General features: G+C 39.4%; 1 protein-coding gene across 2 annotated transcripts; it reads left to right on the top strand.

The window, feature by feature from the left end:
* The first annotated feature begins 28 nt into the window (after positions 1-28).
* Positions 29-27625, top strand: LOC139454037 (probable methyltransferase-like protein 24). 2 transcript variants are annotated; one of them, XM_071235520.1, is made up of 7 exons: positions 29-149; positions 19948-20098; positions 21029-21162; positions 23167-23295; positions 25039-25113; positions 25882-26029; positions 27216-27625. In XM_071235520.1, the coding sequence occupies exons 1-7, from the start codon at positions 136-138 to the stop codon at positions 27543-27545; spliced, it is 981 nt and encodes a 326-aa protein (XP_071091621.1). In that variant the 5' UTR covers positions 29-135; the 3' UTR covers positions 27546-27625. The 2 variants fall into 2 exon arrangements, with proteins under 2 accessions (XP_071091621.1, XP_071091622.1); XM_071235521.1 differs by lacking the exon at positions 23167-23295.

Genomic DNA, 27625 nt, shown 5'->3' with positions numbered 1-27625 from the left:
AAATGTAAGTCTAGTGAATGATGAACAGGCCACCAAGACCCAGACCCACCCCATACACACACACAAAGGGCTTCAGTGATTCAGGCTCTTTTCTGCGTGGATAGTGACGCATCTCCCTTTTCCTTGTTTACAGACATGGTTTCTTTAAGGTAGGTGCTACAGAATGTATTCAGTTCCGTCAACGACTTCTTCTGTATCATTATAAGTAGAACTGTTCCTAACTGCGTCATTTGCCATATGTGTTTCAGAATATGTAATCGCGATGTCCTGGTCGCGCTTGGCTCGGCACAATGATAAAAAATGGCTGCGATATTATTCGTGTTGAATGTATTGGTAGTGCAACGCCAGTGGTCGTTCACGAAAATCCTTTACTCTGCGGGATTTACTACTGAGGAACTGTGTTATCAGTGGCATTCGTGCCCAACAAAGCCAAGTAGAGACTCATGTGCCCCAAGAAGGACCCGTGAAGATTCCGTGGAGGAATAGGTCTTTAGCAACTTGCCGTAAAAGGCGACTAACACTAACGGCTTATAACAACGAGCACATTCTTAAATAGCATGGTTCATAATGAAATCAGTAACATTATCATCAAATGTTTGCTGATCTACACATATTGAATTTAATAATTTTTGAAGTATTCAAACCAATTATCGAGCGTTATAAACGAAACATTACCTACCACTAACATTAACAGAGATTTTATTTTACGCCCAAATACTATACAATCCTTGTCAGTATTGGCTGACGATCTTCCCACTGTTGTCGTTTATTATTTGAAACTTTACGAAACAACTTTTTCCTTTCATGATACTGTTTTCAATTAGTGTCTGTTTGACATCTTCGAAGTAAAATCAAAAACGTTTATTTCGTTTTCTTTAATACATTAAATTCATGATCAAAACAACGGGTTGTTCTTTCAATGTCCCACTCAACCCGGAGGTAAATACTTTTAGTTGTTTTATAAAACGCAAGTTTAAAAAAACTGTGGGAAAATTGTCAGCTACAGGTAACTTAAGTCGACCCAAATATACTCTCTCATCTTGTACATTTCATCAACATATATAACAACGGGTTCAGTGTTCAAGTCTCACCCACGCCTCACATCAACATTGTTTATATACTGAACCGCAAGAGAAACGTCACCCCAAGTAACATTGCATGAAAAGTTGTCATTTAAATATCTGGGTAATCTTTGTAATAATTTCTAAAATTTAACATAACCTTGTCTGGAAAAATGAAATTTGATGATAAAAAAACAAAGCAGATGACAACAAAACCGATCGCCTAAACGCATCACAGCAACGGCCATGGCAACCCGATGCACGTGAGTTCCGTGCAAATTGAACTGCACATGCGTTCCCCCATTTCTTGCCCTATAAAAATCCACCCACATCGGATAACATTCATTCGTTATTGAATTACTACCACATACCAACATTGACAAGACACCAAGCCCTTGGACGATTGCAAGCTGGACAATTCGCCCGGCAAGTATCCAATGCATATCAAGTCCACATAAGGACCATATACAGGCTCCAGTAACGGTATCAGACCACCAACACTACAGATGACCGACCACGTAGTGGTCACCACCCGATGTCAGGATCGTCAGATTGTGCGACAGCATCTTCAAGATCGCTTTGTCACTACTGCGGAAACTGCTCGACAGACCATGGGGACACACCAGCGACACATTAGTGGGAACACCGAGCGTCGACGTTTGACGAGCAGACACCTCTACTGTCACAGGGCACACCGAGGACCCATTCTGACAACACGTCATCGCCGGGACCGTCTTCAGTGGGCAACACAGCACCAGCATTGGCGCCACCAGCAGTGGAGAAGAGTCCTCTTCTCAGACGAGAGCCGTTACTGTATCTCAACAGCAGATGGCACAGAGAGAGAGAGTCTGGCGACGCCGTGGGGAACGTTATTCGGATGCTTGTGTTGAGAGAGGCTCATGGGGTGGTACGAGCATAATGGTGTGGGGTGGAATTGGTCTTGCATAGAGGATCGGCCTTGTGGTCTTCCAGAACATCGGTCCAGGGAGCGGCAATGGTGTCACAGCAGCTCGGTACATACCTCATTAGGCACGTCGCCGCAACCACGAGTTTCAGTATGATAACGCTCGTGCTCACACTGCGAGAGCAACAAGAGACTCCCTTCAGCAGAATGGCATCAGAACCATGCAGGGGCCTGCCCTCAGTCCCGATTTAAATCCCATTGAGCACCTGTGGTACGAGATTCAAAGACAGCTGAATGACGTCCGACCAAGGCCGACAAATGCAGCTGAACTGCGTCAGGCGTTCCTCAGAGTGAAGGCTCAAGTGTCTATGGCCTTCATCAACCGCCTCATCCATTCCATGTATCGACGTCTTCAATGCACATGGCGGACACACGATCTGATTCCCTTCTAGAACCCACAAATAAATCCAATTCAGATTCAAACAAACTGGAAGATACAATGCCATAATCTATTAAACTTGCACGATTAATACATTTGAACGCCCCAGCTAAATCACAAGATTTACGGCCATTGACAATCTGAATTTCCATACTCTATACGTTTAAGTGTGTGTTTTTAACGCCGCACTCAACAATATGTCCGCTATTTTCGGGGGTTTTGGTGTGTACATATTTTCAAAACACATATTTTTCACACATGAATCTGCTTTCACTCTTCCCGGGGCACAATGGCGCAGTTTGTGGGCGGTATTTATTCCTCCATGGCATTGATTGCATGAGTGCACATTAATTTATAGGTCACGTAAACGATATATAGGGTCCCAGTACAGCATTAGAGACGTCTCTTTACTTACACTGTATGTAACCTGTGAACACCTGGAAATTCAGTATTTGATAGTGATTTATAAACACGTGTTCATGATATAGTCGGAATTGTAAACCGACTCTGCTTTATGCAGAGATTTCTATTGGATATCGAAAGGGTTTTGTCGCTTTATTCAACTGGGCTGATAGATACATTCTACAAGGCCACTGCCATTGTAATAACCCAGTGATGCACGCAACTCTCGATGACAACGGATGTAAATCTGTCTGCTACGGCTACCATACAATACTGTCGTTTAACTGTCTTTTCAAAATATTAATTGTATAAGCTTCGTTAACAGATTGACGTATGTCGTATACAGTCCTCTTGTTTGATAAAACGGTAACTGAGATAACTGAAAAATCAACTGGATGTTACATCATTTATATCAGCTAAGTGTCCTGTTTGTAAAAGAATATGCATTAGACATCAGGTTTAAAGACCGATGTTAAGATCGTACAGACAATGGTGGAAACAAACTGAAATAGATTTTAATTGAGGCAATATTGTATTAAACAACCTGTCTCTGCACAGGCGGTTCCCAAGGATAGAATATTGCATGGACAACACAAACTTGTTTGACTGTTTGACTTTATTGACGAATGTTGAATGTTTTCATGCTATGCGTATACTTCCATATACACATTACAAATTCAGATATACCACCTGTGTGGAGCATTCTGAAGCTGAAAACTGCGATGCCAAATATTAAGTGCATTCACACACAGAAGCAATATGACCGCCTCCGTGGTCTAGTGGTAGAGCGTCCGCCCGGAGAGCGGAAGGTCCGGGGTTCGATCTATGGCCGCGTTATACCAAAGACGATAAAAGATGGTACTTGTTGTTACGCTGTCTGACGCTCGGCATAAAGGGGCTAAAAAAGGACTGTGTCTGTATCCTGTGTCTGAGTACAAATGTACATGCACGTCGCTGTATAAGTGCAATATACAGAAGCAATATTATTATTATTATTATTATTATTATTATTATTATTATTATTATTATTACTATTATACTATTCTGATTTGTAGTAAATGAAGTATTGAATAAATGTTGTTGACTTAACGTTAGTTTGAGTGTCTCCGATAGATATGCTTCTCAGTTTATTGACAGCTTTGATTAATAGGGATGACGTATATGAAGTCACTTTCTCTAATGTACGTGCTCATAAGAATTTTCAATTGTCATGTAATAACACTGTTACAAAAAATCTGGCTGTATTTTTGTATCGGGTGTGAATAGTTGATTCGTCTGGTCAGACGTTTACGATTCTTACCCGATCGAATGATTGGCACCACACATTCCAGCAGAGATTAAATTTGTTTTATTTTATTATATACATGTAGTGTTAATTGTGGAAGATACTAACATCACTGTATCTCAGAATGCAGAACCGATAACATCCAAACGTGTAACTAGTACACCGAGAAATGTTGCATATCATTTCCTGTATATTCGTGCTTGAACAAAGAGCCTACATGTAAGCTGTAGTCGGTGCAATGTGTGTCCACATGTACAGTCTCAGCTGGCTAACGTCACATTTCCCATCAAGTCAGCTCTATTTTTCAAGCGTTATTTCCGAAGACAGTTTTGAATGAAAGAAATTAAAAAGAAATTCGTTTTATAATCATATTTATCAAACCTACGCGTATTTTACAAATTCAAAAAACTTATACACCATTCTACATTTCGCTCCGATGGACATTGACCATTCAACTCGCTCGCGAAGGTCGAAGGTTGTATACGACTTAAAAGCGAATACTTTATGAGATAGCCAGAGCGATCCAGGCGTCAGACTTTAAAACGTTTGAAACTCCGTAATTAGCAGGGTGGCTACCGAATGCTGAATATAAACTGACAGCTGGTTTAAAATAATATGCAAGTTGGAACAAATCAAACGTTCAAATTAGAAATATCAAACAACCACTTCCAAGTCCTTGGAATGTGACGAGTCTCCATGATGGCATGATTATATATATGCTGAATAGTTCAACGTATTCATGTCTATGCCACTCAGCTGAAGCACCTGCTTGATCAAGCGTGACTCTGTATCTTTGATTACAGGCTTATGCGGCTGTGCTGTGAAAAACTGATTCTCACAGTTCCGCATGGGAGCTGTTCTGTAAAGCCTTAACAATACACAGACTGCAGTTCGGAGTGTATGCCGGTGACCCGGTATAAACTCTCCCCCGTACAAATTCTCCCCCCGGAGAGTTTATACCGGTACAGATTCTCCCCCGGAGAATCTGTTCTGAAATAAAATCTCTCCCGGGCGGATATATTTCGCGCCCCCCTCAGTATAAAGTCTCCCCCCTGATAATTCGGCTTGTTGCAATGTCTATATTCTTTAAATAGATATCTTTAATGTAAGGAGGGTTGCTTTAAAAAATAGATTATGAAATATGGTCATAATGAATTGATATTTCAGTGTATTTTATTTGGTAGCTGTACCTTCCATCCTAAAATAATTATAACATATATATCATACCAAACAAATTTGAATAAAATGACTTAATGTAACAAATACATGTACGGTTACTGATGTAACTGAATTCAGAAATCTTATTAATCCTCGCAAACATTCGGTTTTAACACTAACTACTTAAAAACTGTCATCATATCCATGCGCGCCTCCTGCTCAGGCTGTCCGTTATACTCTGATTTAAGATCTAAAATATATTCCTTAGTACAGGCTATACGATTTGAAAATGGTATCAGTGTAATACCAGGGGTTAGAATATCATGGTGCAACCAGGTTTCTGTTAAACATACAACATCATAACTATCTATTTCAGCACTGATTAAATCTACTTTAAAATCTACTAAGACTGCGTACGTTTATATGTATAATCTTTATGGATAAATGTGTATCATCTTCCCGAAATGATTAGCATGTAGAATAGATTCAAAAACACCTGTATTGAACAACATCAACCGGCATCGTCAAAGCAAAGTGTACATGTAATTGTTACAATGGGTCTGGCGGTGAATATTAATGAAGAACATCTTGTTAAAAAGACACACCGATACTGATTTGCATAACTGATGACGACAACATATTGCAAAATATCAAAATAGTAAAAATGATACAGTTTAACCTCACACTGAAGAGAAAACATACGTACAAGAACGACACAGAGAAGTAAAATAGTACGTCATATAGAACTGAGATAAAGTAATCTGAGAAGGGATTCATACGTTATATACAACTTAAAAATATATTATTATGTTTTCAATTCTTTATTTCAGTATAAAGGCCATAGGCCCACGTACAAATACTCATTGAAAAATACAGTATGAGGCAGATGACAGAGGGTATTAAGTGAGAGTATTTCGGATTTCAAGTGCTTCCAGTATATACTTAACACAATTAGTTACAATACTAGTGCGGTTACAAGATAATAGAGTATTATATTTAAATAAGGTAGGATTGGAAGAGTAATAAATAGGTAAATACTTATTTCTTAAATATCTGTAACATGGGCAGACAAGCATAAAATGAAACTCATCTTCAATTTCCTGTAAATTACAATATCTGCACTGCCTATTACAGTACTCTATACCGCATCTTCTACCTAAATTTACCATCAATGGCAACTCGCCAATTCTTAACAAACAAAACATACGTCTATAATGACGGCTTGTGATTTCACAGAGATACTTTTCAACTGTTAGCAATGACTTATATTCCTTATACATTGATAATTTACGTATTTCACAAACTTTACATTACCAGTCCTGTTGGTTACAGTCTTTTAACCTTTAAATAAATGCATTAATAAAGAGGGTCTCATTACCAACTTCCTGCGAAATCCACACGTGGCCAAATCCATAACTGAATAATAGTCATAAAATATTATTATGAAAAACAAAAGGAAAGGTGGGAACCCCCCCCCCCCCCCTCCCCTTCCACCCACTCACCCCCCCACCCCCACCATGTCGACGAACTGAGGGCCAAACAGAGCGGAACCACGCGGACAGGTAGCTATAGGAAGACCGGAGCGTACGTCAACAGAACACTCACATTTTACAGATCTCTTGTATGTACATTGTAAGTTAAATGTGTTATCGCTTAATGTATGTGGACGTCACGACTGCTAAAGCCCTGATTTCATTAACAAAGTATTACAGTTTGGCATTCACCGAGACCAAAATAGGTGATGAGGACGATATACATATACCTCGATTCTCTATCTTTATGAATAACAGAAATAAACATGTGCATGTATAAGACAAATCAAATGATGTAATAACATGGTGTCTGCTCTCAAAAGACCTGTTGATAATGACGTTTATCTTGGACATACCCTCTGAAAACAGTCGATACGCCTCACCTGACCACTTTCTTACATTTGAGGATGATATAATAAACTTCTCCAATCATTCAGACTAACTTAAAGTGATTTCGACCCTATTTCCCGGATGTACATTGTGGTGTGTCCTTTTCACTGAAATATATCCCTGTAAACCCCGTACATACGAATAAATGTGTCAGTTCTGGGAAGATACAAGGTACAAGTGTAAATAGGTTTGACAATGCCCTATGTAATACATTTGTAAATAATACTGACAAACTCGTTTCAGTTGATCTGTGAAAAGATATTGAAAATGTTGATGTTGAAAATGCAAATACTTGTGTAACCTCACTATGTTAATTCAAAATTAGAAGCTATCCAAAAAGAAAACAACGAGCTAAAGACGACAATTGCTCAACAATCTGTGACGATTTCATCACTTGTAGATAGACTTGATCGAAGTGAAACTTTCTCTAGGAAAAACAACCTACTTATATTCAGAATAGACATGGAAGACAAAGAAGATAATGTTGACACTATTCATAAAGTAAAACAGATTTCGACGAAGAGCTAGATGTGGGCTATAGAAACAAGTTCGATACAGTAATTAGATTGGAGAAGAAACAAAACAACTCGACAAGTCTTCCAATTCTGGTGAGGTTTATCGCTACAAATCACAGAAAGTTCCATTTAATGTTTGTAAAAGAATAATCATAGGGTGTTTTTATGTCAAACCAGAAAATACGTACAAGAATGATAGCATAGAAATTATTGAAAATGATATAGCTTTTTTTAAAGATGAATATCCAAACAGTGAATTTATCCTTTTGTGGAGACCTTAATTGTCGGACAGGCGTTGAGGCTGATTTTATATATTTTGACAACTCTGGCTATCTTCCTCTTGATGAGGTGGTATATGACAAGGTTGATACACACCCATTATATCCAGACCGTAAAAACAAAGATTCAGTTATCAACAATTATGGTAAAGAACTTTTAGATTTGTGTAAATCATTTTGTTTTTATCTGTTAAACGGAAGATTTTCCGATAAAGGAGACTTTTCATACGTATGACTATCAGGTTTTAATACCCCAAACTATACCGCAGTATCGGCTTCCCTTTTTGAAACGTGCAAGGTTTTATTGTAATCTCTCGCACAGAGTCTGATCACTTGCCGTTATGTGCACCCTTAATTAACTTTTTTGAAACCCAACAGAATCTAAGGAGACTGACTGAGGTGTTGATAGAAATAGTTTCAAATGGAATAGTAGCAAGAGCGACTGTTTTATAAATAATCTAAAGTTTTCGGCCACGCAAGAACTTTTCGATCGTTTTCTGGGCGAGTTAGATATTGACATTGATAAATCTGTGGAAACATTACAATTTATATTACATTCGTGTGGTGACTGTATCCGGAAAGATGTTATAACAAAACTAATTGCAAACAACCTAAGTGGTTCGACGACAAATGTGAAAACCTTAAGAGAAGAAAATATAAACTAGTTAACATATTCCAAAGTAATGCATCCACTAATAATTATGAAAGATATAAAGAAGTTAGAACGGACTTTAGGAGAATCTGTAAACTTAAACAGAAGCAGTATAAACATGGTGTCATCGTGGATATTCATGAAGCAGCTGGTGATAGTAACTGTACTCGAGATTCTGGAGATTAGTTGCGACGCGATCTAAAAATCTAAAAATGATACATCACCCGGTGATGACGGCATACCTTACAACGCCTTACCTGGTAAAATTGTTTAACAAAAATCTACATTCCGGATACTAGCCAGAATCATGGAGCACTGCTATTATATTACCTTTGTATAAGAAAGGCCCTAAAAAGTGATCCGAGTAATTATCGGGGTATTTCTCTGTTGAATGTTGTTAGTAAAATATTTGCATATATCCTAAACAAAAGAATTGAGTTCTATCTTGACGTGCATGAACTCATTGGTGAATATCAGCGATGATTCAAGAAAGACCACTGAACAATCGATAGTATTTTCATTCTCCAATCTATAATTCAAAAATAGAAAAAATGGTAAAGTGTATTGTGCTTTCATTGATTTTCGAAAAGCGTTCGATATGGTAAATAGACAGAAATTGTTGTATATTCTCCTCAAAAATGGTATACATGGCAATATTTTTAGTGTTTTGAAAAGTATGTATAAAAACGTAAACGCAACTGTAACTTTTAATCATTGTACCAAACTAAGTCCATATTTTAAAGGTGGTGTTAGACAAGGTTGCACACCTAGCCCATTGTTGTTTTCTATATTTATCGATGAATTAGTTGTTAGTTTAGAAAAAAAATTTACCGATGGTATTTTGTGTCAGGAACTTTCCTGTTTGCAGATGATCTTCTACTAATTGCGGATAGTGTTATAAAATCTCAGAGGCGTCTGGATGCTCTACAGCCCTACTCCCAAAAATGGGGTATGGAAATAAATGTTGAAAAAAGTAAAATAATTGTATTGATGGGTGGAAGATTATCTAAAACTGAAAAATGGTATTATAGTGGTATGCGAATGGAAACTGTCAATATGTATAAAGATCTAGGTCTTAAGATAACTCCTAAACTTGTATGGACGAGAGCATGTAAAACTTGTCGGAACAAGCTAATCAGGCATTTTGGGCTTTAAAATCTTTTATCCGGCGTTTTGAATTGTCTCTGAATGAATCTTTTTATTTGTTTGATAAAAAAATTGCACCAATTTTGGTAGAGTTGAAAGTATAGAGATTGTTCATAGAGAATTTTACCAATTTATTCTACATATTGGTTATAGATCACTTAATGCTGTTGCCTATGGAGAGTATGGGTGAATTCCTCCTATAATGTTTATAGTGTTAAATGTATCAAATACTGGATACGATTATTGCAAATGAATGTAGATAGGTATCCATATCAATGTTATTTATCACTATTATCATCGATAGAAAACGTCCAAATTGGGCAACACATGTACGAGATTTGTTATTTAGATATGGCTATGGTATAGTATGAGATACCGAATTATTTTAAACCAATGTAAAGAAAGATAGTATACTTGTTCCTCCCAAGAATGCTACTCGTCTTAAGATTCCCCTGCATTGTCATTTTACAAAACGCGCAAAAATCTTTGTTAGATTGTGAACTATATTCAGATCTGGATGTAATAATTTGGGTGTACAATATTACCGAAAAAGAATATTGCTTTAAGGTGATCCTAAGATTTTTTTGTAAACATTGTGGATCAGTTGAAGATGACGCACATGTTGTATATGTAGGCATGTTCTATGAAGATAAACGTAAGGATTTACTACCAAGATTAAGCAATAACCAGTACTACCCACTAAAAGTTTGTGTAACCTGAAAATATAGTAATATTTTATTTATTTACTAAGTTTCTCAAATGTATTTTCATTTGATAAACCTCATTAATATTTATATGCTGAATGCACTTTATAAAATAATTAGTACATGTATTGCAAATAGAATGAAAACAACTTTAGATCACCTAATTCATGATAATCAAACTGGCTTTATTCCTGGAAGATGTATTAGCGAAAACACAAGACTTTTGTATGACATTATGTTTGAATGTAAAAGACTAAATAGACCAGGAATGTTGCTGCTGATTGATTTTGAGAAAGCGTTTGACACCATATCAAGACAGTTTATTTCCAGGGCATTAGAAAAGTATGGTTTTGGGCCTTATATGATAAAATGGATACACCTACTAACTAATAATGCATCTTCTTGTGTAATACGAAACGGTCATATGTCTTCTTTCTTTATTAATGAAAGAGGTTGCAGACAAGGAGACCCAATATCACCATATCTTTTTCTTTTTGCTGTGGAAATCTTAGGCTGTATGATAAGAGACAATAAAAACATTATAGGAATTGTATTGAATGAGAAAGAGTACAAATTAGGTCAGTATGCAGACGACACACAATTATTCTTAAACGGAGAGGCTGACTGCCTGTATGCAGCAATAAATATACTTGATTGTTTCTTTAAAATGTCTGGACTTAAAATAAATATTGATAAAACAAAAGCCATATGGATCGGGTCGAAAGCAGGGAGCTCAACAAATATTTGTGAAGACTTAAAGTTAGACTGGCATGTAGGCAATTTTGAAGTGTTGGGAATTATTCTCAACCCCCATTTGCAAGATCTATGGGTTATCAATACCCGAAAAAGACTTGAAACAATAAATAGGTTATTGGCAAACTGGAGAAGAAGAAACTTGACTCTTATAGGTAAAATTACTGTTATCAAGTCATTGGCTCTCTCAACTCTTGTCCATATTTTTATGGCACTGCCAAACCCCCCAGAAGATTTTATTACAAATTTAAATAAAATTTTGTTTAGATTTTTATGGAATAATAAACCAGATAAAATTAAAAGGCAAAATCTGAAAAAAAATTATGCTGATGGCGGGCTTAGAATGGTGGACATTAAAATATTTATAGAATCACTAAAATTATCTACTTTAAGAAAGTATTTAAAAAAGAGTACATGTGATAATCCCTCATTTTTTTCTTTCACTGATATGATAAATTTACGAGTCAATGCTGATAAATATTTATGTGTAAAAAACCCTTTTTGGAGAGATGTTTTAAATGTTTGGGGAAATTACGGCAGAAAATTTACAACAAATTCAGAAAGGATCTCCGAAATTCTATCACAGCCCCTATGGCTAAATCACCAATTTAAACATGAAAACTACATAATTAAAAATCTGTTTAAAAAGGGTATAGTGACAATTAAGGACTTATGTAATGAGAATGGATTTTTGCCATTTGAAATATTAAAAGTACGTTATGATATACAGGGTACAATATTAGATTATAATAAGGTTAAACTTAGTATACCTAAAGAATGGAGAGACACTGTCAACCATTATATCAAAATACCAATATATGACTTAAATTTTAGTCCACAATTGAGGGATGTATTTATACCCGTTCAAGGAATAGGTACTTTTATGATAGACTAATTACAATAACAAAACCACCCTTAGTAAATGGAAAATGGCAATCTCTTTTTGATAATGATATTCAATGGAAAGAAGTTTATTGAAATTTCAGAAAAATGTACTAAAGATACTAAATTGATTGACTTTCAGTTTAAGTTTATCCACAGAATAATTTACACCAAAAAGGAATTATTAAGAATGAAACTAGTTGATAATGATATTTGCTCCTTTTGTGACTGAAATGGCGAAAACCTTATACATGTATATTGGGAATGTGAATATGTTAAACACTTTTGGAGCAAACTTGAAACCTTTTTAAACCTTGACACAAATACTAGGATCTCACTTACCAAATACTCAGTTATTTTTGGATTCGACAAAAATAAACTTTTACTCAATCATATTATAATATCCAGTAAAAGATATATATATATATATCAAGTATTAAGGGTGAGAAACCGATTTTTGATAATTTTAGGAAAATACTAAAAGAGACAGCGATGATTGAAAAATTCATTGCCACCAAAAACAATGGCCTATTACAATTTGAACGAAAATGGGGAAAAATCCTACACAAATTAATATAATAATCATGCCTTGTACAATAAGGCTATAGATCAGCTATCCCTCAAATAGCAATACTACCATAATTGTTTTAGTTATATCTGACTATCGATACAACTTTTCACGCTCTTCTTGAGGCATATCATGTGTGTGTGTGTGTGTGTGTGTGCGTGCGTGCGTGCGTGCGTGCGTGCGCGCGTGTGCGTGTGCGTGGGTGTGTTTCAATTATGCATGCTATATTTATATCACAAGAAATGTACATCTATGTAACGTATTGTCACTACAATTGACTAAACCTACTGTGTAACCTCTGAACCTGATGTACAACTCTTCGAAAGGAATAAAAAATGTCAACAAACAAACAAAATATTTATATGCATAATATAAGTCAATATGAGAGTAGTGGTAACTCTTAAAGTATTTGTAATACTATTTGTACTTTGGTCATTTGGCTTGAAATGCAATAACAAGTCATAAGTCATCTCTCTCTCTCTCTCTCTCTCTCTCTCTCTCTCTCTCTCTCTCTCTCTCTCTCTCTCTCTCTCTCTCTGCCTCACTATGTACAGGAACAAGTAACATCCTCGTGAACGCAGCGGAAAACACCTTTGGAAGTAGAAAAGCCAATGTCAAACCGAGAGGTAATGGTAGTAAGCACAAATCCTGGTTTAACTTAAAGTGTAGAGCTATGGGACGTAATTATCACAACTCTAGGCGTACAATTGGGCGTAATAAATCTCACGAAAATCGGTCTAATTTTCTGAAAGCCGGTAAAACTTACAGTAAAATTTTAAAACAATACTTCAATTCCTTTGGTCTACATTGTGTTGAAAAGTTGCGTACTGCACAAGATATCTTTCTGGAATGAATTAAAATCATTTTTAATAGTAATATAAAGGATGAAATATATATAAAGATATCCTCTCAGTAGAAGACGAGTTACTGTATTTACCTCATAATTTACGCATTTGACTTACTTCAATCAAAACCAACCACCGACTCTCAATTTAAACTGGTAGATGGTATAACCTCAAAAGGCTTTGCTCTCTCTGTAAAATTAAAATTGGTGACGAATTCCATTTTATACTAGATTGCCATGAATCGGACCATTTAAGAAATAAATATCTCCCATTATATTATTGTAAATATCCAAATACTGAAAAATGTGTTTCACTTATGACTTGTTCTTATAAACCTCTTCTCTTACGACTAGCTCATTATGTAAAATGTGGACTGCGTATGCTCCACTCATTTCTTTGTATATATGTCTCTCTTGTCAGCTTCTTTATGTCACCACGGTGATTCGTGAGAAATAAACATATTCTTCTACTTCTTCCCTCTTCTTCTTCTTCTTCTTCTTCTTCTTCTTCTTCTTCTTCTTCTTCTTCCTTGCAAACGGTAGCCCAGTCTCTTGTCACGCTCAGCTCCGTCAGTGAGTAAATCGACGGCAGCTAGTGAGCCCTAGCGTCCAGTGTCAGACGGCCGAGAAGAATCCAGATATTAGTATGGTTGGATAATATTTGACATATTGTGACAGAGCGCTTCAATTTATATTGGCTTTGGAATTTCTAAGTTTAAACATTTTTTTCAATATAAAGAGCTTGTTGAAATAAAATGATGTCGTCTTTTGTTGTGAGTAACACTACAAACTTGTGCAGGGTAGGATATTGATAATAATACCAGTGCAACCTTACCTTAAGTTAGTATAAGCTGGACACATAAATGAGTCAGTGAGTAAATCGACTCATGGCAGCTAGTGAGCCCTGGCGTCCAGTGTCAGACGGCCGAGAAGAAGCCAGGTATTAGTATGGTTGGATAATATTTGACATATTGTGACAGAGCGCTACAATTTATATTGGCTTTGGAATTTCTAAGTTTAAACATTTTTTTCAATATAAAGAGCTTGTTGAAATAAAATGATGTCGTCTTTTGTTGTGAGTAACACTACAAACTTGTGCAGGGTAGGATATTGATAATAATACCAGTGCAACCTTACCTTAAGTTAGTATAAGCTGGACACATAAATGAGTCAGTGAGTAAATCGACTCATGGCAGCTAGTGAGCCCTGGCGTCCAGTGTCAGACGGCCGAGAAGAAGCCAGGTATTAGTATGGTTGGATAATATTTGACATATTGTGACAGAGCGCTACAATTTATATTGGCTTTGGAATTTCTAAGTTTAAACATTTTTTTCAATATAAAGAGCTTGTTGAAATAAAATGATGTCGTCATTTGTTGTGAGTAACACTACAAACTTGTGCAGGGTAGGATATTGATAATAATACCAGTGCAACCTTACCCTAAGTTAGTATAAGCTGGACACATAAATAGTGCATGTTATTCATCATCTAAATCTTCTTTACAGAAATTGCATAGACTGTCAGCAAAGTCATGTTCACCAGACATTCTATATTTATGTTATTTAAAATCATTTGAACTACATCTAAATTTTGTTGAAGCTCTTCTTTAAATTTATCGATGATAGGTATTTTTCAGGTTGAAGCAAGAATTTGTAAGTGCTATATAAATCTAGCCTTGGTGAATTAGATATACAATATGACCATTCTTGCGCAAACAAATTTAAATCTCTTGTTCTTTCCTTAAATGTATAAATAAATACACAGTCTCCGACATCTAACATCAACCATACATTACCAAAACCATAACTAAACAATGTATATCTTACAAATGAAACCCAATTTTTATAACCTAATTCATCATATTTACATAGCATGAAATAGCAATGCTTTGGATATTTACCCAGAGGCTTTCTTAATAGCTTAATCCAAAACTTTATTATTCTCACAACACCATGTTCGTACATTCTCGTTCTTTCAAGTTGACCTAATACAGCAGCATTTGAAGATTTGTGTCCTATTTTCAAAGTATATTTACAAAATTGCGTATGTTTATTTTCAATTCTTTTTCTTACTTCTGTACACCATATATTCTTACTCCTTCATCAGGTGAATGATATCATTCACCTGATGAAGGAGTAAGCATATACTCCGAAACGTTGAGTTCCTCATAATAAAGTAGTTGCCATTCATCAATTCTCTTCCTTACATTTTAGTCTGGACAAGCTTTTCACACCTCTTTGAAACAAACGTTGGTTAGATATCATTAGTTATGATAATGCATTTGTCAGTTTCCTGACGGACAGATTAAACATGCATTGCTGAATGGATCAGGTCAGTTGGTTTCTCCCTGGAGGACACTTGTTCAGGGTTGTGTAGGCCTGGCGTTTGCTCATTTTGTCAACCTGTCCTTCTCTGACTGAGTGGTGTTTGAGGTGGCGTTTCAACAAGCTCCACAACAGTCTCGCTCAGTTGCCTAGCATTTACTGGATAACAAAATAACAATAAATAAGACTCTACTCTTTACGGAAGCGCAGGAGGGCCACGGTGAATTTCTTTTGTCTAAGTATCTCCCGCGTAGGACTTAGTATCACCTACGTAGGACTTAGTATCTTCTACGTAGGACTTAGTATCGCCTACGTAGGACTTAGTATCTTCTACGTAGGACTTAGTATCGCCTACGTAGGACTTAGTATCTGCTACGTGGGAGATAGTAAGTCCTACGTAGGAGATACTTAGTTCTACGTAGAAGATACTAAGTCCTACATAGGAGATACTAAGTCCTACGTAGGAGATAGTTAGTCCTATGTAGGAGATACTAAGTTCTACGTAGAAGATACTAAGTCCTACGTAGGTGATACTAAGTCCTACGCGGGAGATACTTAGATAAAAGAAATTCACCGTGGCCCTACTACGCTTCCGTAAAGGGTCTTATTTATTGTTATTTTTATTCCACCACCAACACAATGTTTTCAACAACTGAATCCGGCCACAAGCTCCCGTGGTGGGGCACACTGCAGGTGGCTGGTCATGGGCTCTTGGTCCTAAGCCAAACCACATGTGGTGTTGTCTATAATGAAGGGCATTAAAATAATCAGAGCGTAAACACGAGTAACATGCCCTTGTTTGCACGGTTGGTTGCACATACGTGCGCATGAAGCGCCAAGTGAGCCATGGCACAAATAGTTGGACATGTTTACTTATCCTAAAGAGCAACAGAAAACGCCAAAATATTATTATCATTATGATGCTTTCTGGGGTTGGGGCTTGGCTGGGGTGGGGCAGGTCGTGTCACCGGTGGCCCAGTCGTGTAAATTCGCTTTGCAGGGTTGCTGGGCACGTCAGACTACTATGATTGTAGGATCGGATCCCTGTTCGCCCCGGTTGTGTTTCTAGATTTAATACCAGTGCTCGTAGATTTCACCAAAGCTGTACACGTTTGGGACCCGCATCCTAATTCACCAACTTCCTGCTTAACAAATAACAACCGAGGAGCAAAATATTTGTGTTAAAAGTATAATTTGATTTACAACTTTGAACTAAACTGACGTCCCAAAAAAACTTTAACAACTGAAAATATAAATTTCAGACAAAGTATCATTTTTTTTTCGATGAAGTCTATCTAAAACACAATAATAGTGTATGCAGAAAATGTTAATCGTCTGTTACATGTTTGCGAGATAACACGCGAAAAAGTGAAAAACACGTGCACCACAGACAACTGCAAATGCACGTGCAGGTAAGGGTATAAAGCGATTGCAACGGCAAGTCAGACATCCACAGTGATAAAGCAAACACAAAAGAAATGCCACGACTCACAGTCGAACAACGTGAACGAGCCTTGGGTATGGTACAGATGGGAGCCACCCACGCCCATATTGCACGAACCTTCGGTTGCTCCCGTGTTGCCGTTACCAACTTGATGCAACGTTACAGACAGACAGGGCGGACTGCTGACAGGCTAAGAACAGGCAGACCCAGGGTGACGACGCCCCATGATGACCGGTACTTGCGTACCTTGCACCTCCGAAATCGTTTCCTGACAGTGACGTTATCGGCGACAAATGCCTTCGGTCACAGGGTTAGTCGACAGACAGTGGCCAGGAGACTCAGGGCTCATGGAATCAGGGCTTTTAGACCATACAGAGGACAGCTATTGACAGCGCAACATCGTCGTTTGCGATTGAGATGGGCCCGGACTGTACGACGTTGGCAACGACGTGACTGACAGAGGGTTGTCTTCACTGACGAAAGTCGATTCTGTATGTTTAGGGCTGATGGAAGACAACGTGTTTACCGCCGAAGGGGTGAACGAACGACAGCGTGTTGCGTGCAGGAGGTCGTACCATATGGTGGAGGGAGTGTCATGGTGTGGGGAGGGATCTGTGGGCAGGAGAGGACACCGGTGGTAATCGTTGACGGAAACTTGACAGCTAAGGTTTACATGGATAACATTCTTCGTCCAGTTGTCCTACCATTTCTCCAACTGCAGCCACGTGGTGTCATTTATCAGCATGGCAACGCTAGAGCCCATACAGCCAGAATTGTCACTAACTTCTTCACAGCCACAGCGTCAACGTCCTGCCGTGGCCTGAACGCTCACCCGACATGTCCCCCATAGAACACCTCTGGGACTTGATGGATCGTCGTGTTCGACAACGACCACACTCTCCAGCCAACCGGCAAGAACTGATCGGGGCCCTCCAAGAAGAATGGCGGCATATCCCACGTGACCTCATCAGACGACTGACTTTTTCTGTGCGTCGAAGAATTTGCGTGTATTGCGCATTTGGTGGTCACACACGCTACTAATGACTTGTTATTGAACGTGAGCGATTGTTTATGTACTCTGCCTATTGTCAATGATTCTGAAAGCTCGAGTATTGTACCACACCTAACTTAAGGGGGCTCAGACGTCATTCTCGGTCGCGGTATGATTGTCATTTTCAGTGTTGATTATGTTGATATATTGATCTTCTCAATACACTTTACTTCATGCATGTATGTTTTGTTGTTTTTTAGCAAGAGTGATTTCAAACTCTGGTAAAGTTTCTTTTGGACGTCAGTTTATTTACGAAAATTGCTCGCATAATCCACAACTGCCAATGAGTATCATATATACTGAGAGGCATTAGAAACGCATACTCAATTTTAAAATATAATTTTTTAAGAACATATGAGGTCCGTTTACATTTTACCTTGTTGACACTGTCCATTGTTGCTTATTACTGTAAACATGTCATATGGGTTGCAAACAAAAGCTGTTTCTGGAAACGAAGCCAGTCACCAAAACGCAACACACCACTGGAAATGCTGCTATCGATGCACATTTTGTGAAAGGCATGATGCACGTGCAAACCTCAAAGGTAGGCCCTATGAATGCACACCATGACATTTTGCCATCACTTGTCTACACAATGCCACGGTTAACGCAAGATCAGCGTAATGAAGCAATGGGAATGTTAAATGCTGGTCGTACCCAAGAGCAAGTTGCTGCTCATTTCCATTGCCATCAAACGACAATATCGAGATTACATGAGCGGTTGAGAACCACAGGCAGCGTAAGGGACTGTCCTCGACCAGGTGCACCGCCTGTGTCGTCACAGAGACAAGATCGTCAAATTGTTAACAGACACCTCAGAAATCGCTTCACGTCTGCCAGGTCAACGGCATTCAGGGGAACCTTAATGCCAGATGTTACATCGACAACGTTCTACAGCCTGTTCTGCTGCCATTACTGACTCAACGTGGTTTACGTCGCCATGTCTTTCAACATGACAATGCAAGGCCTCACACTGCCAGGATAACAAATGCCTTCTTGCAACAGAACAACGTTAATGTGTTGGACTTGCATTCAAGGTCCCCAGATTTGAACCCGATAGAGGATTTGTGAGATGAACTTGGCCGCCGTGTCCGACGTCAACAAAATCCTCGACAGACGGTTCCACAACTGACTCAAGCTCTTCTGCATCATTGGAGACGTATTCCCCAGGCTGCAATTCGTCGACTGTGTCTCTCAATGCCTCGCCGGCTTCAAGCGTGCATTGCTGCACAAGGAGAACACACTCGTTATTGACACCACTCGCCTTTGACGTCATTTTCATAGACATTAATTCTTTGTCACACAGTAACTGTTCATGAAATTCATCAGTGTAATCTTTAATTAGTCATTTGTATTGATTGTCAGTTGTATATTTCATTTCAGTAAAAAATTATTGGCACTTAAATTTGAGTATGCGTTATTTGTGCCTCTCAGTATACATCTTATCTTTGAAATTTGAAGTTTTTCAATATTTCAAAGTTCTTCAATTTCCAATTACATAATGAACGAACTCGGTATGCTTTCTTTTGCCACTCAGTTTAGCTTCTGTTGTGCGCGTTATGAATTTTTACCCATAAGACAGGATCTTATCAACACTTTTCCTTTTTTATTTCAGGTTTACCAAAGGGAGTGTATGCAAATGGACAGTTGGACTGATTGGAGCATTTATTTTCCTTGTAACTGTGAAAAAGTTAGCCATAGAGACAAAACACGACAAAGAGGATGCTCTCAGTCGGCAAGATTATGAAAAAAGCCGTATATTCAAGGTGAGTATATAACTGCAGAACGATTGTCAATATTTATTGAATCAAAATGGGATTCGAACCCAGGGTTTCCTCTAGGCGAGCGTTCATAAGTCACTGTCTCTTCACATTTAATGAGTCAAGTAAGTGATCTACGACGCCGAATTTTTTCTGTTCAGAGTTAGGCCTCTTAGCTGTACCAGGATCCGCTGAGCGTGGTTCAAATTGAAGATTAATCAAGAGTAATATACCTGGAATATTAGCTTTCTGACCACTCAGGCACCCCATAAACCTGTGACCGTGGGTTCGAATGGCAGTTCGCCTGATTATGTTTCTAGGTCTGGCTAGCTGTGCTAGTGGCTTTCACGATAGTAGTAAACGTCTGAGACCTGCATAATTTCGGGCTTTCACGCTGATGCGCCTTGATATAACGTGAATAATATTTAAAGCGGCGCTAAACCCAACTCTCCCACTCTGATAATATAACCATATGATGACACATATATTGAAACATTTACCCGAGCAGCAAGAATTACAATGGTGGTTAGGAAACTGCCAAATGTTTGGTGAGGTGAAGGTCGCGTCCAAGATTATTGCACTTATATAGGTACGTGCATGCACGTGTGTGTGTGGCTGCCTGTACTAGTCCGGACTGATGTCGATTTATAGTGCTAGCCCACTGAGATACCATGCCGCATCCCCGAGCCGACCAGTCCTTGTTTTAGCACCTTAATGCCGAGCGCCAGACAGGGTACCATATTTTAACGTCTTTTGGTATGACGCGGCCGGGGATCGAACCCAGGACCTTCCGCTCTCCGGGCGGACGCTCTACCTCTAGACCACGGAGGCGGTTCCACATGTTTGGCAACGAACAGATGATTTGTTTGTTATGACCAATTGTTTGTTCGAACTCGGTTGTCGACCGTCACTGTCACGAGATCGTTTCTCTTTCAGGAAGGGCATGACAAGAAACTTCTCAAAAAAGAATCCGACAACGAATTTATAAACAACGAAGACCCTTTTAAAATACCATCGGATGACATCCTGAAGAAAATGACATACGAAGAAATAACGAGTCTTTATCACGGGTAAATATGTAAAATATCATTTATTCTAATCTGTATCACATGTAACCCTCCTCTCTCACCTGTATCACAGGTAACCCTCCTCTCTGGCTTGTCTGTATCACAGGTAACTCTCCTCTCTAACCTGTCTGTATCACAGGTAACCCTCCTCTCTGGCCTGTCTGTATCACAGGTAACCCTCCTCTCTAACCTGTCTGTATCACAGGTAAACGTCCTCCCTCACCTGTCTGTTCCACAGGTAACCCTCATCTCTCACCTGTCTCTACCACAGGTAACCCTCATCTCTCACCTGTCTGGATAACAGGTAACCCTCATCTCTCACCTGTCTGCATCACAGGAAACCCTCCTCTCTCACCTGTCTGTATCACAGGTAACCTCCTCTCTGACCTGTCTGAATCACAGGTAACCGTCCTCTCCCCTGTCTGTATCACAGGTAACCTCCTCTCTCACCTGTCCATATCACAGGTAACCGTCCTCCCTCGCCTGTCTGTTCCACAGGTAACCCTCATCTCTCACCTGACTGTATCACAGGTAAACCCTCCACTCTCACCTGTCTGTATTACAGGTAACCTTCCTATCTGACCTACCTGTGTCACAGGTAACCTCCTCTCTCACCTGTCTGGATCACAGGTAACCCTCATCTCTCACCTGTCTGCATCACAGGTAGCCCTCCTCTCTCACCTGTCTGTATCAAAGGTAACGTTCCTCTCTCACCTGACTGTATTACAGGTAACCCACCACTCTCACCTGTCTGTATCACAGGTAGCCCTCCTCTCTCACCTACCTGTGTCACAGGTAACGTTCCTCTCTCACGGGTAACCTGATCTCTGACCTGTCTGTATCACAGGTGACCCTCCCCTCTGACCTGTCTGTATCACAGGTAACCCTCCCCTCTCACCTGACTGTATTACAGGTAACCCTCCACTCTCACCTGTCTGTATCACAGGTAACCCTCCTCTCTGACCTGTCTGTATCACAGGTAACCCTCCCCTCTCACCTGACTGTATTACAGGTAACCCTCCTCTCTCACCTGCCTGTGTCACAGGTAACGTTCCTCTCTCACGGGTAACCTGATCTCTGACCTGTCTGTATCACAGGTGACCCTCCCCTCTGACCTGTCTGTATCACAGGTAACCCTCCCCTCTCACCTGACTGTATTACAGGTAACCCTCCACTCTCACCTGTCTGTATCACAGGTAACCCTCCTCTCTGACCTGTATGTATCACAGGTAACCCTCCCCTCTCACCTGACTGTATTACAGGTAACCCTCCACTCTCACCTGTCTGCATCACAGGTAACCCTCCTCTCTCACCTGTCTGTATCACAGGTAACCTCCTCTCTCACCTGTCTGTATCACAGGTAACCCTCCTCTCTGACCTGTCTGTATCACAGGTAACCCTCCCCTCTCACCTGACTGTATTACAGGTAACCCTCCACTCTCACCTGTCTGCATCATAGGATACCCTCCACTCTCACCTGTCTGTATCATAGGTAACCCTCCTATCTGACCTGCCTGTGTCACAGGTAACCTCCTCTCTCACTTGTCTGGATCACAGGTAACCCTCATCTCTCACCTGTCTGCGTCACAGGTAGCCCTCCTCTCTCACCTGCCTGTGTCACAGGTAACCTGATCTCTGACCTGTCTGTATCACAGGTGACCCTCCCCTCTGACCTGTCTGTATCACAGGTAACCCTCCCCTCTCACCTGTCTGTATCAAAGGTAACCCTCCTCTCTGACCTGTCTGTATCACAGGTAACCCTCCTCTCTCACCTGTAAATATGACCGTCCTGTCTAACCTCACTGTGTCAGAGATTATCCTCTACTATCAATTGTCTGTATCACAGATACTCCTTTTGGCGTGTAAATGAATGAAATTCTAGGAGGTAAACATATAGTTCTCTAGATTTTGTTCCCAGTCGAAAACTACAATGGAAGAAATTAAATGGAAAGTTTATTTCGCTGAAGTGTATTATTTTACAGACTCATAATTGGGTTTTCATTTTAGGTATGTGGATAATGTTGGTGTGCTGTGTAGAAACATCGTCCGCCTGGGTAAACTGAAGGACGGTGGATGGGAAGTGTGTCACGATCAGCAATACAGGCCCCCCAACAATTGCCTGGTCTACTCTGCCGGGTAAATACGTAGAGGGGAATGTCTCCATTCCTTAAAAATTATGGAGCAGTTGCCCCGCAGGGGCCGAGGCCCATTAATTTTAAGGAATGGAGAGTTACGAGGATATTCCCCTACTTAAAACTCATCCCTACTTTTACACTTTGACAAAATATTCTGTAGTTGAAAATATTTGAAAAATAAACCAGAACTCTTTGTTGTCTGTATTTATACTGCGTGAATCGACTTTGCATGATGCACGAGGAATGCGTTCTCTGCCGCTGTTGCACGTGCGCCAAGCTCCGTGGCGAGTTGACATTTACAATGCATGGTACACGGCTCTTCATAATTTTGTTGGGTCCTAAACTAGTATTTATCAATCGCTTGCACATTGTTAATACATGCTGATGGGTATACTTGGAAATATAGAGGCCCAAACAAGCGATATTTATGTTACCTTATTTGTTTTTTCTCGTCAAAGGTTTATCGAACTATCTATAGATATGAACATTGTTGTGGGTATATATATACATATTATTTTGAGCTTTTAAGCATTATGCAAAATTATGAAAATATTTCATAGTTAATTTCACATCATGCCTTCATGTGCCGCAGTACCTGAGGTAGACAATTACACGTTTTCAAATCTAACGATGCGGGTTCGAATCCCGCCGGCGACACATGTTTTCGGAAAAAAAATATTAAATTATCACTTATAAATAAATGTAAAAAAATAGTTCTGTCTGTTCCAAGTGGAAATTAATTCAAATGTTGCTTCAAGATAATGTACCGTTGACAAGCAACTTTGGCGCACGTTACATTCCTGAAAATTAATGGAGCGTTTAAACAATGGAATGACGTCACATATGTGTTTTAATTCACATTTACTGTACAGCCCTCCAGCAAGTGTCTAGTCTACTCTGTCGGGTAAACACTACCCATTACTATACAGCCCCCCCAACAAGTGTCTGGTCTACTCTGTCGGGTAAACACTTTACATTTACAATACAACCCTCCAGCAAGTGTCTTGTCTACTCTGTCGGGTAAACACTTCACATTACTATACAGCCCCTCCAGCAAGTGTCTAGTCTACTCTGTCGGGTAAACACTTCACATTACTATACAGTCCCTCCAGCAAGTGTCTAGTCTACTCTGTCGGGTAAACACTTCACATTACTATACAGTCCCTCCAGCAAGTGTCTAGTCTACTCTGTCGGGTAAACACTTCACATTACCATACAGTCCCTCCAGCAAGTGTCTAGTCTACTCTGTCGGGTAAACACTTCACATTACTATACAGCCCCTCCACCAAGTGTCTAGTCTACTCTGTCGGGTAAACACTTCACATTACTATACAGCCCCTCCAACAAGTGTCTAGTCTACTCTGTCGGGTAAACACTTCACATTACCATACAGTCCCTCCAGCAAGTGTCTTGTCTACTCTGTCGGGTAAACACTTCACATTACTATACAGTCCCTCCAGCAAGTGTCTAGTCTACTCTGTCGGGTAAACACTTCCCATTACTATACAGTCCCTCCAACAAGTGTCTAGTCTACTCTGTCGGGTAAACACTTCACATTACTATACAGTCCCTCCAGCAAGTGTCTAGTCTACTCTGTCGGGTAAACACTTCACATTACTATACAGCCCCTCCAGCAAGTGTCTTGTCTACTCTGTCGGGTAAACACTTCACATTACTATACAGTCCCTCCAGCAAGTGTCTCGTTTTCTTTAACTTCTATTTGAGCAGATGTGTTCTGTTTCAGGATAAAAAATGACTTTAGTTTTGACGATGCTATAGCAAAGCAGTACGGGTGTGAAGTTCATTCATTTGATCCGAGGTACGTAACGGTTTAGTGTTTCTTGTCATCTTCCAATGCCACTGAAGTTATAGCACAATAAACTGAATTATCATCATAGTTAGATTATAAGTTGGCCTGGCGCACATCGTTTGCATGTGTTGGGGACCGACCATACAATCTTCACCGGGATGTGTGTATGGGGGATGATTTCGGGTGTCTGTAAGATATTTCTAAAACGAGTGTGTCAAGTACCAGTTCTCTTACAACGGCTGCAGCAATCTGTGTCTTACATACCATACCATTTTACCATCAAATAGATGCATATCTTCTCTATTCTCATGATCGCAGCGGTGTATTAATACATAACACAACGGTAATGTCATCCGGCTTATTGCTAACTACCCATTCTTAGTGTGACCCTCCACAAGAAAGGTTTCCGCCATGTCTGTGGATTATCAAGGCGATGATGATGATTCAAACCGTTTAACCTCAAAGAACATTTATTGAACTCTATAAAACTACAAAGTTTTGATACAGACGTAGGTGAATTCGACTGAGGTAGAGAAACATATCAGTGAGTTACAATCAGGAAAATAGATCCGTCATAACCTGACCTTGGGTCATCACCATGGAGAAGCCAATCACGGATCCGGAACTCGATCTCACACATATGTCAGGTGTGTAGGAAAATATGCTCCGAACCATGCTCCTAAATTGGAACAAGGTATCTGAGTATGTTTTTCTTTTTATGTTACAGCCTGAATTCTTTCAAGACCATACGACCCAATATATTTTCTCAAATTTCAGCATGACACAAAAGAGCTACAGAAGGAGTGAGCGAGTATTTTTCCATAGGATAGGATTGTCGGACGTTAATGTTCACATCCGAGCCAACAAGACGGGATGGGAGATGCGTACACTGGGAGCAATCAAACAGGAGCTTGGCCACGCAAAGGTGAGACAACTCTCTACTCAAACCATATCTTCATTTAAATCTGGAAATTTATTGATTTTTTTTCAGCAATTTAACGACATGCAGGTGGCGTTATATATTGAAGTCATTTGTGTGACGTTGTCATGTTTTAAAATCCTGGATGAGGCCAACCAGCAGTGTTTAATGGTGTGAGCATCGATATACTCCGTGAGAGTATGCTGAAGCACAGTCAGTTAATTTGTCAGAGGTTTAGGAAAACCAAAATGAGATAACTGTGGCCAATTGATGACGCACAGTCACTTAATTCTTTAGTCGATTATAAAAATAAAATGATACAACTTAAAAAACAAAAAGGTAATTATTTACGTTTAGAGAAAAAAAGTGTGATCAGCGGTTCACAAACCAACCAACAATGTTGACAGGTCAACGGCAAGAGTTCAGGATCGATTGATCCTGAACCAGGTCTACATGCAGGGCAACGACGAAGCTGAGATAATAGTCGCTGGTCACCTGTCCCGAAGCACTTTGCACTTCTTGATAGGCGCGGTCGTGTCTGGAGACGTCGAAATGAACGTCAAGCCAATGTCAACCTCATGACATATTTTGCGGTTATGATGTGGGGTGGCATCACTATGACCGAGCGAACCCCACTCCATATTGGGTAAGAAAGGGTCAGTGGACAGTACTATCGGGAAACATACTGACACCTTGTATTGTCCCGTATGCAAGACCTGTTGGTCAATGCTCACCTCCAGCAGCATAACATCCATAGAATGCCATGGCCAGCAATAAGCCAAGACCTTCCCCAAATTAACACGTCTGGGATATGATAGGGAAGCATAGGCCATATATGACGTTCGCTGATATATATATATTCTCATTGACCATGAAGTTGACGTTGGCCTTTTTCGATCATTTAGTCGTTCTTGTGTTTGAAAGTAAAACAAATAATAATAATAATAATAATAATAATAATAATATATATATATTCTCATTGACCATGAAGTTGACGTTGGCCTTTATCGATCATTTAGTCGTTCTTGTGTTTGAAAGTAAAACAAATATTTGCATGTTTATGAATTAACTTAGAACTCAGTTATTCCACCAAAATTGACAATCATCCTTCTCAGTCTTTTAAATATCGATTTATCATCACTATGGGTCCACATCAAACTTGTGATATTATTCATGTTTGTATTTCTTTTAGCGACGTGTTGATGTCTTAAAGATGGACATTGAACACTGGGAATGGAAAGTTCTCCCACAAGCCATTGCAAGCGGCTTCCTAGATGAAGTCACCACCCTCGATCTGGAGCTCCACAGCTGGATAAGAAATAAAACGTATATTTACGAGGTCCCAGCTAAAGATTATTTGGAATATTTGAGAACACTGAGACAATTACATCAACTTGGTTTCCGTATTTTCTTAACACACAAGAATCTTGGATCCTGTCAATTCAGATCTAGATTTGGCATGATGAGGACCAGTTGTCAGGAGATCGCCATGGTTCAGACGAAGATGAAGACGGGGATGTAATAAAGGGTGGAGTTTGTTTAGGCTGCGAAACTCTTGAGTTGTAATAATCAGTTGTATATATAGTCGTTAATTTGTCAATT

This window comes from Haliotis cracherodii, unplaced genomic scaffold, assembly GCF_022045235.1.
Source record: "Haliotis cracherodii isolate W230 unplaced genomic scaffold, xgHalCrac1.p SCAF_10, whole genome shotgun sequence".
Lineage (NCBI taxonomy): Eukaryota > Metazoa > Mollusca > Gastropoda > Lepetellida > Haliotidae > Haliotis > Haliotis cracherodii.
The sequence above is the reverse complement of the archived record's forward strand: the minus strand, read 5'-3'. Positions and strand labels throughout refer to the sequence as shown.

Excerpts from the sequence above, each read along its gene's own strand:
- LOC139454037 (XM_071235520.1), top strand. Across the intron at positions 21,163-23,166 it reads ATAACGAGTCTTTATCACGG|GTATGTGGATAATGTTGGTG; the intron begins GTAAATATGTAA and ends TTTTCATTTTAG. Across the intron at positions 26,030-27,215 it reads AGGAGCTTGGCCACGCAAAG|CGACGTGTTGATGTCTTAAA; the intron begins GTGAGACAACTC and ends TATTTCTTTTAG.